The following is a 15,922-nucleotide window of genomic DNA, read 5'->3' as shown; positions in this document are numbered from 1 at the left end:
CTTCATCGTGTGCGCAATGTTATGAAGGATAACTTAAATAATACCATACAACCAGTCTAAGACAATGCGACTTTTGAGCACTGTAACGCGAACTCTTGAAGGCGATCCGCTTGGTCGTAGCACTCTTCGGTAGACCAACCATACTGATGCAAAGCTGCGAAAGCAAAGTCAGAATCAGCAAGGCATTCGAAGATCACTGAATCCCCGGGTAACAGCTCTTACCGCTGACAATGATGTCCACTTCGTGTGACCTTTGGAACCTCGCCAAGCAACTGCAATGCGAGGACGTCAGCTCGGGTCAGCATCAAGCAGTCAAAGCCGGAACTCACTAGCCGGCGTACAGCAACCCAACCCTCATGATGTTTGGATCGAGGCGCAGATAACCATGACACGAGAGCATCTGCGCCAAGTCGGCCATGCGGAGGGCCCAATGGAGAGTCTCATTGTAGATGTGTCGCTGAAGGTCATCTGCCTGCTGCCTCTGGTGCGGTTCGCAGTCCATTCCATGCTCCTCAAGAGACATGAACATTGCAAACCAGAGAACCTGCGAAAGTCGAGAAACATGAAGTGAGAAAGTCGCTCCTGCAGTAGAATAAATCATATGCTATCACTCACTGTGTACTGGTTCTCCGAGGTGCATGCGGAGATCGCTGCAATGAAATCCCAGTCTTTAGGCCAATTGCGAGGAATGCCAATCCGGTGCAAGTACTCCGCCTTCCAGGCGTTGCAACGCTTGACCAGTGACTGCAAATCATGCAGGCTGACTCCACGCTGAACTCGTCGATGAGCCCAAATGGTCTTGGACAAAAGGCGGTAGACTTCAATGAGGTCACCTTGTGCTTGAATCCAGAGCGAGTGGCCCGCCTCGTTGCCGTTCAGATTGGGGGCATCAACTCCCGTCGACAACATGGGCCGCGGCGGCTCCGTCGTGTAGTCGTCATAGCTGAGCTCTGGCTGACGCCGGTACAACACAGACGTGAACGAATCAGCGAGGACCATCAGCCACCAGCACAGGGTAATGGCCCTCCTTCGCTCCGGGTCGCTAATTCTGACCAGCGAATCCTGTCTGTCATAACCCAGCTGGCGCATGTGTTCCAGCCCCGTGCGTAGATAAAAATTGTCCCACGATTTGCAAGTGATCGAAATGATCGACTCTCCGTACGGGTAGCATGAGAGAGACGAGAAACGCGGCCATGCGGGAGCGTACGGGATCATCAGCAAGCAGGCTATGCTGTTCTCCACGCTTGGGTTGTGCGAGACCCGCTTCGAGTCAAAGAGCTCTAAGACGCGTTGGAAGATATGCTCCGAAATTCTGCTGACACCTTGCTGGCGAAGAAGCTTTGAAAGATGCTCCTCTGGATCACTGCCTACGCCAGCAGTTTCGCCGATCGCCTTTCGTTTGCGGCTTGCAGGCCAATTTTTCTGTATGGTTTGCAGAGCCTCCGCACACTCTTTACGGTCTTCGACGATGATAGGATGGTCACTGAATTTTGCACCCCAGAGGAGCACCATCGCCAACACTGGCTCGGAGATCGCACCATCTTGTCCATACGTGCTTCGGAAATCTGACGAAGCAAAGAGATGCTGCTCCCGAAATGTCTGCGGGTTGAGAACAGGAAAGCGCGGATGCATAATGGAAAAGTACGTGTTGATTAGTTCATGCGCAAGCGCCAGACGAGCGGCAGTGGTACTGAGCTTCGCCTCGAGCGCACTAGAAGGCGCCGGGAGAAAAGACAGCAAGGATCGCTGGCTTTCCGACCTGCTCGCTTTTGGGGCGCTGGCTCCATCGTTCGGAGAAGTAGCCGAAGCCTCGTACGTTGTCACGGAGGACGGAGCAGAGCGCACAAACAAGAAACGCAGTAGAGCATGAACACGCTGCGGCACTTCGTCCTCCGTGCTGCTACTCGCCCGTTCGCTGCGAAATTTGGCGCGCTTGCTCGGCTTGCGTGTGGCATTGGTTGCTTGAGAGACATAGATAGATCTGGTAGATGCCGCCAGAGGTCAGCCTTCGCGCCATTCTCAGGCGGCAGACAGATTTGTTCGAGGGCTTACGCACGTGCATTCAACGCCCTTTGCCTTGCACAGGGCACACTTCTTTTCGTCCCCATTTCGGATGCATCGTACCTTGCGCCTTCGACAGGCGTCGCACGCGCTGTTCTGCTTGCGCGTCGCCTGGTGTTGCGTGGGCCCATCGGCCTTGGCCAAATTTCCCTCTGCATCGTCGCTGTTCGCATACTGCACGACGCCTGCCGGTGATGTCAGTGTGGCCACAACAGCGTCGGCGACGGAGCTATTGCTTGACCTGTCTGCTTCTGGAGGACTCGGAGAGGAAACGCTGCCGAAAGAGGCGGACGATCGAGGTCTCAAAGGGTCTCGGTTCTCATTCGCGAGCGCAGCCGTGACGCCGATGCCACCGCCCTGAGAATGAGAAAAGGCCCGTGATCCGTTCGAGCCGGCCGTACCTGACCGAGTCCGGGAGCCACAGAAGTTGCCGCTTGCGCTACCACCTCCGGACGCGGCCATGTAAAGCGCATCGCAAGGGCCATTCAGCGGTGGCAACCCAGGGAAGTGCGACTGCTGCGGTGGCCGAGCCGGCGCGGCCGAGGCAGCATGACTGCTCGGACCCCAGGATGACTCCGCAAGCTGTGCACCGGCTCTGCACTGCTCGGGGGAAAGGCTGCCTTGGTGTGAACTGTAATAAGGATGCTGGGGGCTGAGAGGCTCAGCCGCGTGTCTTGCTCCGAAGCTCCTTCTCGGTGGTTCATGCACATGCGGCGACGTTCCCCGCTCGGCTGTCACTTTGCTGTTGCTTTTCTGAAGGTGCTCGAGTGCCTCCGACCCGTAGCTCGACTGCCACGAATTCGGCTCTGCTCGTTCTGGCGGAGCTCGTGGGCTGCGTTGCGGTGTGTGGGTGTGGTAGGAGTGTGTGGCCAGCATTGGCCGTAGCTGACGCTGACTTTCGTCGAACCTGGAGCCAACGCAATCGGACCTGCCGTCGTTGGAGTGAATTTGCTCTCCCGGCGGATGAGTGCTCATGCTAGTGTACCACTCTCCATGGCGGTCGAGATGATAGTTGCTACCGGCCTGTGCGTGTGGAGGAAGCGAGCCTTGACTGTCGGAGTAGTACAATGCCGAACCGCTGGCGGTCCGCGAAGTCGACGGTGCGTATTGATGATCAAATGGTCCAGCCGGTGTACCGTAAGCTGCAAGACTTCGTCCTGTGGCGTAGGCAGCTGGGTCGACGTTACTTCGCGCGCAGAAGGGACTGCGATCTCGTCCTGCCCGATAGTCTCCCATGGCCTACTACTGAATCGCTGTGTGATCCGAGCCTGCTATTCCTGAGAGCGCCAACAAGTGGAATCACTTGTCCTTGACCGTCCCTGTGGATTCTGTCCTTCACCGTATTGTGGAGAGGGAAGGGGTGTGTTGCAATGTGGATCGAACGACGCACCCAGAGAATCGATGTGGCAAAAGTGTTGCGCAGTCCTGTACTAACGTTCAAGGTGCGAGCAAGGAGAAAGGCTCGCAGCCGATGTTCCAAGGACAGGCCATTCGCCACAGGGGTGAGTGAACGGATCCACTCAACCGCTGAGTCCACCGTGGCGGAAAGGCTACTCGCCCCACAAAGAATTGAGCTTTACCTTGTCGGATCGCGCGATGGCAAGTCGATTGGGGTCTATTTCCGGTCCTGCTGCACAGAGGGCTACATTCAAAGCGCCATGGGCTGCGACGCCCGTTTCTTGAATGCTAGTTGAACAGATATGATGAGGTGGGTGGCTATCGAGTAGTGGAGGATAGTAGTGAGTCAGGAACCTTGGAGATTTGATAAAGCTCGAGACCCGTTGACTTGAGATGGTGCTAGGAGATGCAGCAGCGCATACCAGGTCTCTGTACGAGCCACTTCGCTTGCGTTCGAAGCTTGCGCTCGGCGTTTCGTTCGAACAGTGCTAGCCGGTCGTCAATGGTTGGATTGTGTGAAGCCCACAATCTGATGCTTTGAAGGAATTGTCTGCAGCCACAAGGAAGTTGGATTGCGAGAGCCCACCAGCCTCGGTTGCCACTTGCCACAGGCGCAAAGTCTTCGCACTGCTGAGCCGCTGAGATCAGGAGATGGTGAGAACTGAAAGGCGCTGGAGATAGCGGCCAGCTACTACTGAGAGCGCTCTGCAGGTTCAAAGACCGCTTCAATTATGTGCCAGATGTGATCAGTGAATATGGAGTGAATACGAATCGACGCAGGCCGACGCACCCGAGACCCCGTTACGAAAGCCCGCGAGGCTGGACACGCTTTCAGAGGTTTTGGGGGGGGGTTCACCGGATAAATCCGGTGACGCATTGCAATGTCCACACATTCGGGCGTACATACATACATACATTCAAACATACATGAACCCCATATACATACGCCGGCGGGTCTCTTTCCTCTTGTTGCGAGCGTTGGCGGTCAGAGTAGACCCATGGGCATAAGGTGCAGAGGCACTGTACGAAGGCAGGGATAATGGCTAGATTCATACACGCCTGAGGAGCATACAAGTGAATATACTGTGGTCCACCATGTGTGACAAGAGGGGAGGAGACGCAGGTGGATGGGCCAATGGTGGGACCCATGGCGCGGCTGGGCTGAATGCTTCGTCACGTGCTCCTTCCGTCCTTCACCCCCCCCCCCCACATCGTGACCTTCCTAGGTAACAGGCCGTAGCCAGCGGGAGTGTGTGTAATCCGAGACAATAGCCCTGTGCCCATCAGCTAGAGCGTACCCGGTGCCGCGTACCTACTTGGTAATGAAGAAGGGACTCTGCGCGCAGAGGTTTTGTCCTGGTGGCCTCGCCTGCAAGCGTGCCTACAAGATATTCGCCCCGGCGGGGAAGCGCACGAGCTGCTGCAGCCGATCAAATGAGCATGCTGGTGAAGCTGCTGCGTCGCGCGCCAGTCCATGGGCATCATCGCGGAACAGGTTTGCGCTATGCAGCAGTGAGAGAGCATTGGCGGGATGACGGCGCGCAAGAGCGAGAGAGTAGGGAGCTTGAGCGCCAGCAGGTATGTACGCGAGCACAAAACAGAATCGCAGGTTGTGCCCCTGCTGCCCCTGAGTGGGTAATCGTCAACAAATGCACGACCAGGCCAAGCAGACGCAGTCAGCCGCCTTCCTGCAACAGCGCCTTGGAACGCGGGTCCGCCATGCAGACCCATAAACCCTCCTTCACCTTTTTGACAACCGTCTCAGCAATGTTCGCGGAAGGATTGCGGGGGGAGAGGAGGGAACGACGGTGCAGCCATGGACGCGCAAACAGTCGGCGACTGCCGTTCTCTTGAACTCCACCGCGTTATCGGAAGGCAACGCCGTGGGTGGACCATAGGGTCAGAAACAAATATCGTGCAACGCGGCGGCCGTGTCGTGCGCTGAGCAGTGATCGACCACACCGGCGGCGATGGACCCTGGCGTCTGGTCGACCAGGATGATGAAATTTTCGCAGACGTTGCGTGCTTAAGTCTAATGTATCCTTGATCCACTTAAACGTGTTGACCCACACCCGCTGGCGCATGAATCCCCGTTGTTGCCCGCGTCGGGAACGCCTTCCCACCGACATTCAGCACTTTTAACCGTCGAGGAGGTTGGCGCCGCGCGCTCGCAGCCACGGCCAGCCGAAGATAACTTCGAACCAGTCGATCTGCCTCAGTTTTGCTGTCACGGATGACATGAGATGGCCGCCCATTACCCTCACCGTTCCCTCGCCACCTGGCCAGACTGGAGTCGATACTCACAAGCTCGGTTGCACCCGCGTGCGCTTCGATGCCAAGTGTAGTACAGAGTTGGTGCGCAAAGACGGACTCTATGGAACCGGAGTCAACGAAGATCTGTGAGCGCGACGACACAGGGGCGAGGCACGCTGAGCACGTATCGCGCCCGTCCGCCGGTTGGTTTTGCGCTTCCTTTTGTCGTTGGCTTTGGAAGCCCACACCATAAAAACTGCTTCGTCGTTTGGGCTTAATGAGGGAACATGTCACGATGTGCATTGTACAGTAGCTCACACAGTCCGATGCATGAGGAAGGTGTGTCACTCAATTTGACGCCGATGGGTATCTCCTATGCAGGCCCATAGTCAAAGTCATTATGCTCATAAAAAAGGCAGAGCTTGGTGCTTTAGAGCGGGGTATGGCCAAGGTGCGTTGAACCATTTGGCGGGGGAAACGATATAAATTTCTCCGAGCAGGTGGAGAACCTGCGAAGTGGGGGGACGTGAGACTGCCTGGAATTAGCCAGCAGGTCGGGAGACCGGAGAGGCAGGCGGAAGCTACGGAGGACAGGGCTGGCGCGGTCCACTGGGTAGCCCTTGGCGGCCGCGTCAGACATCTCGTTGCCCCATCCGCTAGGCTGAGAGTGGAGCCTGCCACATTTGTACTGGCGCTGGCAGGCGGTCGAGTATCAAAAGGCATCGATACCGGACAACTCATCTGTCGAGTGTCGACTCAAGCAGTCAACCTCAAAGGGCGTTGGATTCCCACAGCCACACTGGATGACACACTGCACAGACTCATCACTGCCCCAGGTTACAGCGCTCCGCTGTGAACATATGTACATATGCAACATTCAGTGACTCGGGCGGCATGTACGAGCGTTCCCGAAGGAGTCAAATTACCTGGTCACACCAAAATCCAAAACGACAAACCCCATGTTTTGACCGGATTCAGTACTTGCCAGCATGTAGAAGCATAGTATGGTGCAGAGATATCCAGACATCGTATATATAATAGGACACATCGTGCACTAAAAGGGCGCCCTTAATATGGCTTTGTATTTTAGCTCCAATCGATTTTGCGCTTTTGCTCGTCCAACATCTGATTACTGATAGGTTTTTTTATTCTTAATTCATCAATGTCGGTCCGGCGTCCGGCCAGACTGGTAAATCATTAAGTCTATTGAACATTTACGTACATCCAAATCATTGTAATTGTCTGCGCCATGCGGCTTCTTCGGCAGGCGCCGGCCTGCGTTTGTATGCAGTTAATTACAAGCTGCAACAAAAGTACAGCTTCTATCTTGCAGCAGCCTTGCACGAGTGCAAGGCCTGTATACGTTGTTATATACATGATTAAAAGTATTGTGATCATCGTCTCGACTGCACATTCTACAGGGCTGTAACAGGGTACTCTCGGACTTTAGGAGAAGCTCGAATTGTATACTTCGAGCGTCGGAAGAGGAAAGCCGCCTGAAATTCGACTGTCTGGTCAATAACGTTCGAAAGTTCAATTGCTATGGAAGTACTGCTTCTTGATGATATAATGTCATACTTGCGCTTGAGCTCAAGTGAAGTCTACCGTCGCTACCATCATCATATGCGACGACTGCATCGACAGGAAGGACCTCATTTGTTTTCCTGCATGTCAAACGCGGGTAGATCTATTCGTGGTGGATACCAAGGCATAGGAGTCTGGACGGGAAACTGCCTTCAAGGCCAAAAAGACTCTAAAGGATGCTCGAGTATAAATTGCAATGAAACGATACGCCAGTGCATGGGGTGTGCAATGCTCGATAGAGCTTACACAAAATGGCATTTACGGACCATACTCAAAATAACATTTATGGATCATTTTGCCTTTATCTGCTTTGTAGCGATGAGGAGCTTTACCTTACGCCATTCCGCCATTCCGCCGTCACTGTTTTCCTGCATAATCTTCGCACGCCTTCGTCGACCACCGGGAGGCGAGCATCCTCGCGTCAAGCGTCAACCGAATGGAAACGTGGCGAGCTCTCCTCCGCGCCAAGATCCTGCAATGTATTAGCCGATCTTATGCATGGAGTGCATCGCGATTTTGTCATTACGACTTCGTCTCGCAACAGGCTCTCACGTTGCTGATATGAACAGCTCTGGGGGTCCGGATGCTGATGAGCTACTTGGAAGCACTCGTTCCCGAGTTGCACATGAAGAAGTCTTAAGGAAAATGGGAACCAAATCGCGTCGAGAAGGATATGCTGCACCTGCACTATTCAAAAGCTTGTACAGGGCTACAGCCGGCGGACCGATTTTCCAGTCGAACCGCCTTGCGAGGCGTTCGTAATTCATCAATGTCTCTGCTTTCATTGCTGAAGTATACCATGACTGGATGTGCCATCACATTTAACACATTTGGCACAGACTTATCCGTCAACTAAGCGAACACTGGAATGGTTGCCCCAGTTTACGTGCATCCAAAGAGGTTAGTAACATTACCACAGGGTCTTACATCCACCAACTGCAACTCACAGGAATGAAGGAGTCGCCATTAAATTGTATGCACCGCTGCTGTACTCTCTGGGCCATACATCGGCAAGGAAGTAGTCTGTTCGAGCAAAAGCAGCGTCAGCACTGTGCCTCATTGAAGCTGCCAACTTGGAATGCAAACGGACTTACATAGATGGCCAACGGCGATGCCCATCAGATCGTATACGACGGCAGAAAGTCGTCCCTTGATGAGGAAGCCAATCAGGGCGAGGCACCATGGTAAGTAGGGAGCGGTGGTATTGAGCAGGCCGAAGAGACTGATCCGAATGTGGCGATTCCTTCTACTCCAGATGTACACCAGCACAAAAGCCAACGGTCCACCGAGAAAAGGCTGGGCAACGAGAGGGCTAATCAACAGCAGCAAGACGGACGAGACAATTAATAGCCAGACGAAGTCGGCTCTTCTGCCTGCATAGCTGTTCTCTTCGAGCATGCGACTGTAGCGTAGAAAAAAGAAGAGATGGAAGAGAAAGTCGATGCCGAACGGTCCAAAGTAAACAAACGATGTGAAGATCCGCCAAAGCTCCAGCTTTTGGAAGACAAGTCGAAATGAGAACCATAGCTGGAACCGCGAGACGAGATGGACATGCTCCGCGATTGCAGTTGCCAGGACCAGGCCGCCCCAAAGACGTGTGATCGGTGGGAGTGAGTCGATGTCCATGGCTGCGGCTGCGACCTCGGGCCCTTTTGCGGGATCGCGACCCGGAAAGCCGAAGCAGCGTGAGACCGAAGCTGTCGTATTACCGCATCCTTCTCATCAGGCGGTCAGTACCCCGTTTGATCCAACTTGATATGTAGGGCCAGAAGGCAGAAGACCTTCTCCCCTCGCCAGTCTCCTGTTCTCCGCGTCAACATGGCAAGTCGGCGAGCGAAAGCCCATCCAACCGAGGGATGACGGGATCCGCCGCTTTGGCTATATAGACTGCGCTTCTCAATTTAGGTAATCATACTGACACAGTTTAATTCGTTCTTTTAAAAAGGGAATAAACCTAATATTTCTATATATAAAAGGCGCGCGCTCGTGCATCTGTGTGCATGGATGGGGAAGCCTGCGCTTTTGTGCATTTCTTAAGCACTAAAGCAGGTTTCACCGTGGCACGCATGAAGTTGATTGGTGAATTCTTTCTTGGTTCGGTCGTGGGTTGCGCGGTGCCAAAAACCCAGTCATTAAAGAAAGAGCTGTCTGTGCCAGGACATTTACACTCTTCGAACTTGTAATCGGTGCAATTCTCTCCGTTCGCCATGGCTATCATGGAACGATTTGAGTGAGAAAAGTCGCAACCGGCGACAACATCAACGCTGATGATAGCCGAGGAAAAGTTACGGCCACGCGACCCTTCCCTTTGTCTTCTTGAATGGCAGTCTCCGAACTCGAGCAGGGGGCAGCAAGCGTACATAACATATCCAGGTAGTTTGTTACAACGTCTCCGCCGTCCCGAGAAGATACGGCCCGACTGAAAATCGCCAGTAATTGGACAGTGTCTGCTGGTGTCCCTTTCACGCTTTTGCCACGATGGCACTTCGACGGTGCACGGCTTGTGCACAAAGATTGACTTGCAGCCGGGAAGGCCTGTATACCAAGCTTCATGCAACTTCAAGATCATTTGATTCTCCTGGAGGGTTGAATGCGAGACAATATGCCTCTTTGTCGTTGACGATTAATTCGGCCATGGGCAAAAGGCCCCTTCCCCCCAAGGTTTCTGCTCCTCGACGGGATTCACTCGGCGCCAACTTACCCACGTGGAAGCGAAGAAGTGCCGAGCGAAAGGAACGCCAAATGAAGGCTTGGGAAAAGACTCGAGGCGAATGGAACGGCACCAAAAGAAGCAGCAGAGCGCTGGAGCCTCGCTTTGAAGATGATAGAAAGCTGCCTCCCAAACGAGCCGGCAGACTGCTCGTTAGTTCTTCTTCATGCTCAAAGGGCAAGGCTCGGGCCACAAAAGAGCAGTTGAAAGAGGCGAAAGACGAAGCCTCAGCATCCAAGACACTTTCAAGCGAACGATCGAAGTCGTCGCTTCCTCCCCACAAGAAGAAAACAACCTTGCTTTACGGGCAAGATGCCGAGTCCTCTCGTAGGACAACACGGCGTCTGGATGCGGGTGAAGGGGCATCAGAGCAGACCGCACCTATTTTCCGTAAAACAGGGTCGCTAGAGCCTTCCAACACTGTTATTGAGAGTGAGTCGCTCTCCCGTACTCAGATCTAATCAACAAGAGACCTCAACCTGATAACTCACTCTCCAGAGGTCCAGCCTTTACGGTCGATGGACGTACCACGCCTAGGGCACGGATTGGATCGAGTTCTTTTCAAGTAAGTTAGCGCTCGAACTTCCGACTTTCATTATGAGCATTGCTCATTGTACGCGTATCCTCCTCAGCCCTGGTGTTTATTGGCTCAAAGATCCACGCTCGGGTATTTACAACTTCGACCCTCGCATTCGCAATGTCCTGGACGTAGACCTCTTCGACTATGAGACTTTACCACCGTACATTACATCAAGCCATGACCAAGAACTCGCTCAGCTTGCAAAGAACCATTCTGCAAAATTTGTGGGAAGCACCAGTAGTCTGTGAGTACTGTTTCATGGTGCCGGGCTACGCAGTCTTGCTGAAGTGGGTTCGTTTCGTCCCAATAGTACGGGTCTCCTTAGCCACTGCTACTTTCTCTTGAGCGCCTGGCGATCTCCAGACTTGTCTGGGTTCAGTGCCGGTTACGAATGTATGCCGAAAGGTTTCTCCGCTGGAGCATCATTACCCGCGTCCGTCAAGCTAGTATACAAGGATGGTATCTACGCTGTCGACTCGGACAAGCACGCATCGGGCGAGGCTGAGAACTCCAATTATGTCCTCACATCCCTCGGAAAGGCCATGGAGAAGATGCTCACGACCACGCCGGAGGACTTCGAACGCTTCACCCGCCTCAACAGTTGGAAGGTCACAGAGAAAGAGAAAACCCATAAAGAGAGTTACCATTATGCCAAGGTATGCATTGTCTTGTGTGCGCTTAGCTTCTCTAAGCCTTAACCTGACTTGCGTCAACCTCTTTGTGGCGAAATCTAGACCAAAAAATTCCTCATGCGCTCACAGCTTGATTGCCAAGACGAGCGTCTCCCTCGCAAGACCTTCGACCTGAAAACGCGCGCAGTTGTTGCCGTTCGACAGGACCGCGCCAATTGGGTTGAATCGTCTGGCTATCAGATCCGCTATAATAGCGGCATTGTCGAGTCGTTCGAGCGCGAGTACTACGATATGATTCGCGCTGCGCTGCTTAAGTATAATTTTCAAGCCCGGATCGGACACATGGACGGCATATTTGTTTGCTACCATAACACCGCCACCGTCTTTGGGTTCCAATACTTTAGCGTAGAGGACATGAACGCCCGTCTGTTCGGGAGCCAAGAGATGGCGGATCAATCGTACCACATGTCGATCGAACTGCTGGAGCACATTTTCGAATCCTGCATTGCCATTTATCCACAACAAGTGAGTTCTTGCATGCACCAGACTCGTTGGCAATGAATGACACCGATTTACTCTTAAATCTCTTCTGCAGTCCCTCAAGCTGACCGTCCACGCACTCGAAGACGGAGCGATGAAAGTATTTGTCGAGCCAGATACAGGTGCGCAAGCGGTACCTGACAATGTGGGCGATCATGTCAAGGACGAAATCTCCCTTTTGAAGGTCGACGTCGACCGCTGGCTTGATGGTGCGCTGGTAACAGGTCCTGTCCAATTTGACGCGTTACCTGGTCGCAAGGTCAGAGAGGAAAACGAGGAGATGCGCAAGCCAAGGCAGTCGATGACGCCGGTTCGATGTCAGTGCCGAGTTCTTCAGACTGTTTAACCGTTCAGGTGACTTAGCTGACATATCGAGCTATCTCTCTGGCAGGGTCAGTTGATTATTCCATCGAGAAAATGGACATCTCGTCAAGCACGGTACGATCGCAACTGCAACAAGTGCGAGAACGACAAGCGAGCATTAGCGGGCTAATCGAACCAAATGTGGATGCCATCAATGAGCGTGAGAGGTATCGCGAGACCGTGCTTGCCCAGAACCCCGAAGCATTGCGTCGCTTCTTGGAGGACAGGCAGAATGGCAAGGCACCTGGGATGCCAGAAGCGCCTGGACAGATCGTGGGACCCGTCACAGAAGCTGCTCGCAAGATCGCAGCCGAGAACGTGCTGTCGCAAGCTCACGACGATGGATCGGAAGGCGACGCATCAACAGCAGCTGAGCCAATTAACAAGGACACCAGCAAGGGCGAAACCCGTGATAAAGAGGCATATTTTAGAAAGCTGCTTGAGAAGAGGATCTGGCGCTTGCGACGCCTTGCTAAACTTGGCGCGGAAGACGCTGCGACGGCTGCAAAGGTAGATCCCCTAAAGATGTATCGAGACTCGCTTTAAATCCATCATGGATCGCGAGCGCGATCAGCACGTCAGAAGCATGCGAAGTGAATCAGATTTCTTGTGTACAAGTGAATTGCCATATGCTCATACATGAACGGCCTATGACGAGACCGCACCAGCTGCAGATCGAAAGGACGTCTTGTCCATTCCGGCGATCTGCAAATCTTTTGTTGTCGTGGAGGTGAACAGCGACCGTCTGGCGCGCACAGTGCTGTCATCCACCTTGCCTTTGATTCCCTCTGACTTCAAAGCCAATCATCCACTTCCTGAAGCAGCTGCCCTCCGCGTAAGACGGCGTGCCTGGCCTCTCCTTCCGTGCCTTCTCGCAAAAATATGGTGCGAGATGCTTAGAAGACCATGGCGTGAGGTCGGTCACCAGTGCTGAGCGAGAAGGTAGCAGCAAGGTACTTGAGGTGGGTAGGCCCAGCCTTCTTGACGGCAGCGATGACCTCCTTGTCAAGCGCCTTCTGGTCCGCGACCTTGGCCTCTGGGTGAGCAGCCTTGTTCGCAGGGTCAGCGAAGAAGCTCTGCTCCGGCTTGCTCTTGGCAGCCTTCTCCCGAGCAAAGTATGCATCGTCAAGCTTCTCGTCAACCTTCACGCCAGAAATGTCGATCTTGGTGCTAGTAGCAATGACGTATGCCGCGTTCACACGGCGGATGGGGACGCCGTTGATCTTGAAGGGGCCAGTGACGAGAAGAAGCCCACTTGCAAGCTGCTTCAAGAAGACGACCCGCCTGCCGGCAAAGCGGCCTGCGAGGAGGATGAGAACAGTACCAGGGGTGATGCTCTTCCTGAGACCAGCCTTCTTGTTGGTCTTGCGAGAGATCTTGGGCTGCTTGACATCCTCAGCCGGGTAGAAGCGGAGAGCCTTGCGAGCGGGGATCGTCCGCGAGCCGCCCTTGGGCAACTGCTTGGTCTTGTTCTCTGCTGCTGGGGCCTCGGCCGTGGGCTGAGCCTTGCGGCTCGCCACGTGCTTGTACTTCTGCTTCTGCGAGTACGCGATCGAGCGGTTCACCCGCCCCACCTTCGGGGTTGACGAAATCTTCTTTTGCACCATTGTTGAAGTGTTGGCGGCGACTATATAGGAGGCGCATGTCAGCTTCCGATTCTTCCCAATCACTTTCCGATGAGCCATCAGCAGTAGCGAAAAGTCCATGCGATACCGGCCGATCCTCCAGCTGACATCCACTTGCCCTTCGCAGTCAGAAGGGGGGAGAGGCAACTGTCCATTGACTGCTGCGCGCCTCGAGATAGCATCACCGACTCTCTGCCTGAGCGCGTTGAATGTCCAAATCCAGGTTTAATAACAGTGCCTGCCCATTCGAAGACGAGAATATCGGCTGCTTGATGCGTCCAAGTGGCAGGGCACGAGACCCAGCCAGAGTGGCGTGGCCGCTATTTGCAGCCCATGCAGAAACCTTCGCCATCATTGTGCGAGCTGGCGTACTGTACCCGATACGGCATGACACCTTCCCATGCGCCCGCTGCCCGTACAAGCGCCAACGCCCCTTTCATGGCCCAGCAAGGTGGTTTCACCCCTGTTTAGAGGATGCGCAACCTCGCAAACATTTCCGATCCTTGCTGCCAGCCCTCTCCCTCCGCTTCACATGCATCGCTACTGCTGATTAGCTGCGTTTCTCGCCAACTCACCAACCCTCAGATCTGGTATGGATCTTTGCGTTCGTCTGTCGGTCGATGGCTTGCGATCAAAAGACCTGATACATTGATGATGAGGTATGGCCAGAAAAGTCGAAGCTGGCAGTGCGAAGCTCCAGGCGCGGACTGGGGCTGCCAGCACCCGTAGTGACAATGTGGCGAGGGCTGAATAAATCGATCCGCAGCGCGGTTTATGTGATGCCCTTTGAGCGGAACCAACGTGACGCGCCAAGGTGCAAGCGCGCACAAGCACTGCGCCAGCCTGCGCCGTGCGATGCCTGCTCCCCTTGCATAGCATCCAAAGAGAGGCGTGTGTTTCCAGTCTCCCACCAGTCCATTGATCCAGCCTCGAGCCCATGGTCGAAGGTCGCAGCTGGTCGTACGTAGTTCTCGTCACTCTTGGTGCACCGACGTTCGTACACAATCAAACTCACTCAACCTCATCGCCTCCTGTCTTTATCCACATCTGGGGCTCCCCTGCCTGCACATAGCCTCGACAGGTTGATATACATCGAGCATCAGACGTCAAGATGAATCTCGTTTGCGATCACAGCTGTCGTTGATGCTGCATACGGCAAATCCGCCACTTGGCGAGATGGTAGCGATACGGGCTGGAGGTCCCGAGCGGATGCTCACAGATCGGTGCCCTGCATTGTACTCGTATGTGCGCTTTGGGCCCACTCCACTCCTACTTCCTGTCTTCTCAATTAGCGGCGAGACTACTTCGTCCTTAGCTGCTGCGACCGATGGCTCATACGCATGGCTGGGGCCCAAGTGTTCCCTGGCAAGACATTTCAAAACACGTTCGAATGTGGCAGCATGTATGACACAGTCGCAGCAATGACTCGCCCTGCATCACGCTTGCCTTTACGAACCGCATGGTTTCAATGTGAGCCGGCGCCCCGGCCTTCGTTATTTGAGTCATCATCGAGGCAGGCAATCATAGAAGCCAGATTTCCCATTCTCGCTCTTTCCTCAACGCTCGGCCGCACCGCCCCGTATCACCTTGCAGCGGGAGCAGCACAGCGCTACTTCCTCTCAAATGATCCCCGACTTGCCAGCCTACAGTTCAAGCAATGAGACAATCGCCCTCGGAAGCAAGTGTTATGAAGAGTTGAGCATCGATGTTGTTTTGCGCCTGTCCTAATGTGCAAGTTGGAAAGCTACACGCACCCCATGCACCTGCCTATCCGAATATCTAGCGCTCACTTCTTTGGGTACTCGTACCAGCCGCCCTTCTCTCCGCTCTTCATTCCCAACCTGCCCTCCTTGACCTTCTGTTCGAGCAGTTTACTCTCTTTGACAGCTTCGGCGCTAATCTCGCCCGTACATACGCGCGTCTCGCGCCAGCCCTTCGCAATGTGGGAGAGCGTGTCAAGACCCACGAGGTCGCCGAGCTCAAATGGTCCCATCGGGTAGCCCCCGCCGAGCTTCATGGCTGTGTCGATATCCTGCGCTGTCGCTTCACCGCGCTCAACCATGCGCACTGCCTCAAGCATGTATGGCACCAGCAGGCGATTGACGATGAACCTGCGTTGCAATCATCGCAAAAGGTCGCGGGAGAGGTTCATTTCTTCGTTAGCGTGAGTTGCCAT

General features: G+C 54.2%; 5 protein-coding genes across 5 annotated transcripts; 1 reads left to right on the top strand and 4 right to left on the bottom strand.

Annotated features, from left to right (window-relative positions):
• Position 1: 1 nt before the first annotated feature.
• On the bottom strand, positions 2–3,577 carry K437DRAFT_55129 (uncharacterized protein). Its single transcript, XM_013389179.1, has 5 exons — positions 2,057–3,577; positions 616–1,981; positions 330–544; positions 223–272; positions 2–154 (listed from the first exon to the last, which is right to left on the bottom strand). Exons 1-5 carry the CDS (start codon positions 3,295–3,297, stop codon positions 57–59), a joined length of 2,970 nt encoding a protein of 989 aa, XP_013244633.1. The 5' UTR covers positions 3,298–3,577; the 3' UTR covers positions 2–56.
• A 4,458-nt stretch (positions 3,578–8,035) lies between these two features.
• Positions 8,036–9,210, bottom strand: K437DRAFT_254881 (Der1-like protein). The gene is made up of 3 exons (XM_013389178.1): positions 8,391–9,210; positions 8,244–8,319; positions 8,036–8,159 (listed from the first exon to the last, which is right to left on the bottom strand). The coding sequence occupies exons 1-3, from the start codon at positions 8,920–8,922 to the stop codon at positions 8,138–8,140; spliced, it is 630 nt and encodes a 209-aa protein (XP_013244632.1). The 5' UTR covers positions 8,923–9,210; the 3' UTR covers positions 8,036–8,137.
• A 393-nt stretch (positions 9,211–9,603) lies between these two features.
• Positions 9,604–12,655, top strand: K437DRAFT_233273 (Pet127-domain-containing protein; the record flags this gene model as incomplete). Its single annotated transcript, XM_013389177.1, has 7 exons — positions 9,604–10,438; positions 10,505–10,571; positions 10,639–10,830; positions 10,897–11,242; positions 11,321–11,743; positions 11,814–12,075; positions 12,150–12,655. Coding segments are annotated over exons 1-7 (2,460 nt in total), but the record flags the coding sequence as incomplete, so codon positions are not given.
• A 362-nt stretch (positions 12,656–13,017) lies between these two features.
• On the bottom strand, positions 13,018–13,728 carry K437DRAFT_221668 (uncharacterized protein; the record flags this gene model as incomplete). Its single annotated transcript, XM_013389176.1, has 1 exon — positions 13,018–13,728. One exon carries the CDS (start codon positions 13,726–13,728, stop codon positions 13,018–13,020), a length of 711 nt encoding a protein of 236 aa, XP_013244630.1.
• A 1,742-nt stretch (positions 13,729–15,470) lies between these two features.
• K437DRAFT_55004 (3-hydroxyacyl-CoA dehydrogenase) lies at positions 15,471–15,922 on the bottom strand. The gene has a single exon (XM_013389175.1). The coding sequence runs from the start codon at positions 15,824–15,826 to the stop codon at positions 15,533–15,535; it is 294 nt and encodes a 97-aa protein (XP_013244629.1). The 5' UTR covers positions 15,827–15,922; the 3' UTR covers positions 15,471–15,532.

This window comes from Tilletiaria anomala (genome assembly GCF_000711695.1).
Source record: "Tilletiaria anomala UBC 951 chromosome Unknown K437scaffold_17, whole genome shotgun sequence".
Classification (NCBI taxonomy): domain Eukaryota; kingdom Fungi; phylum Basidiomycota; class Exobasidiomycetes; order Georgefischeriales; family Tilletiariaceae; genus Tilletiaria; species Tilletiaria anomala.
The sequence above is the reverse complement of the archived record's forward strand: the minus strand, read 5'-3'. Positions and strand labels throughout refer to the sequence as shown.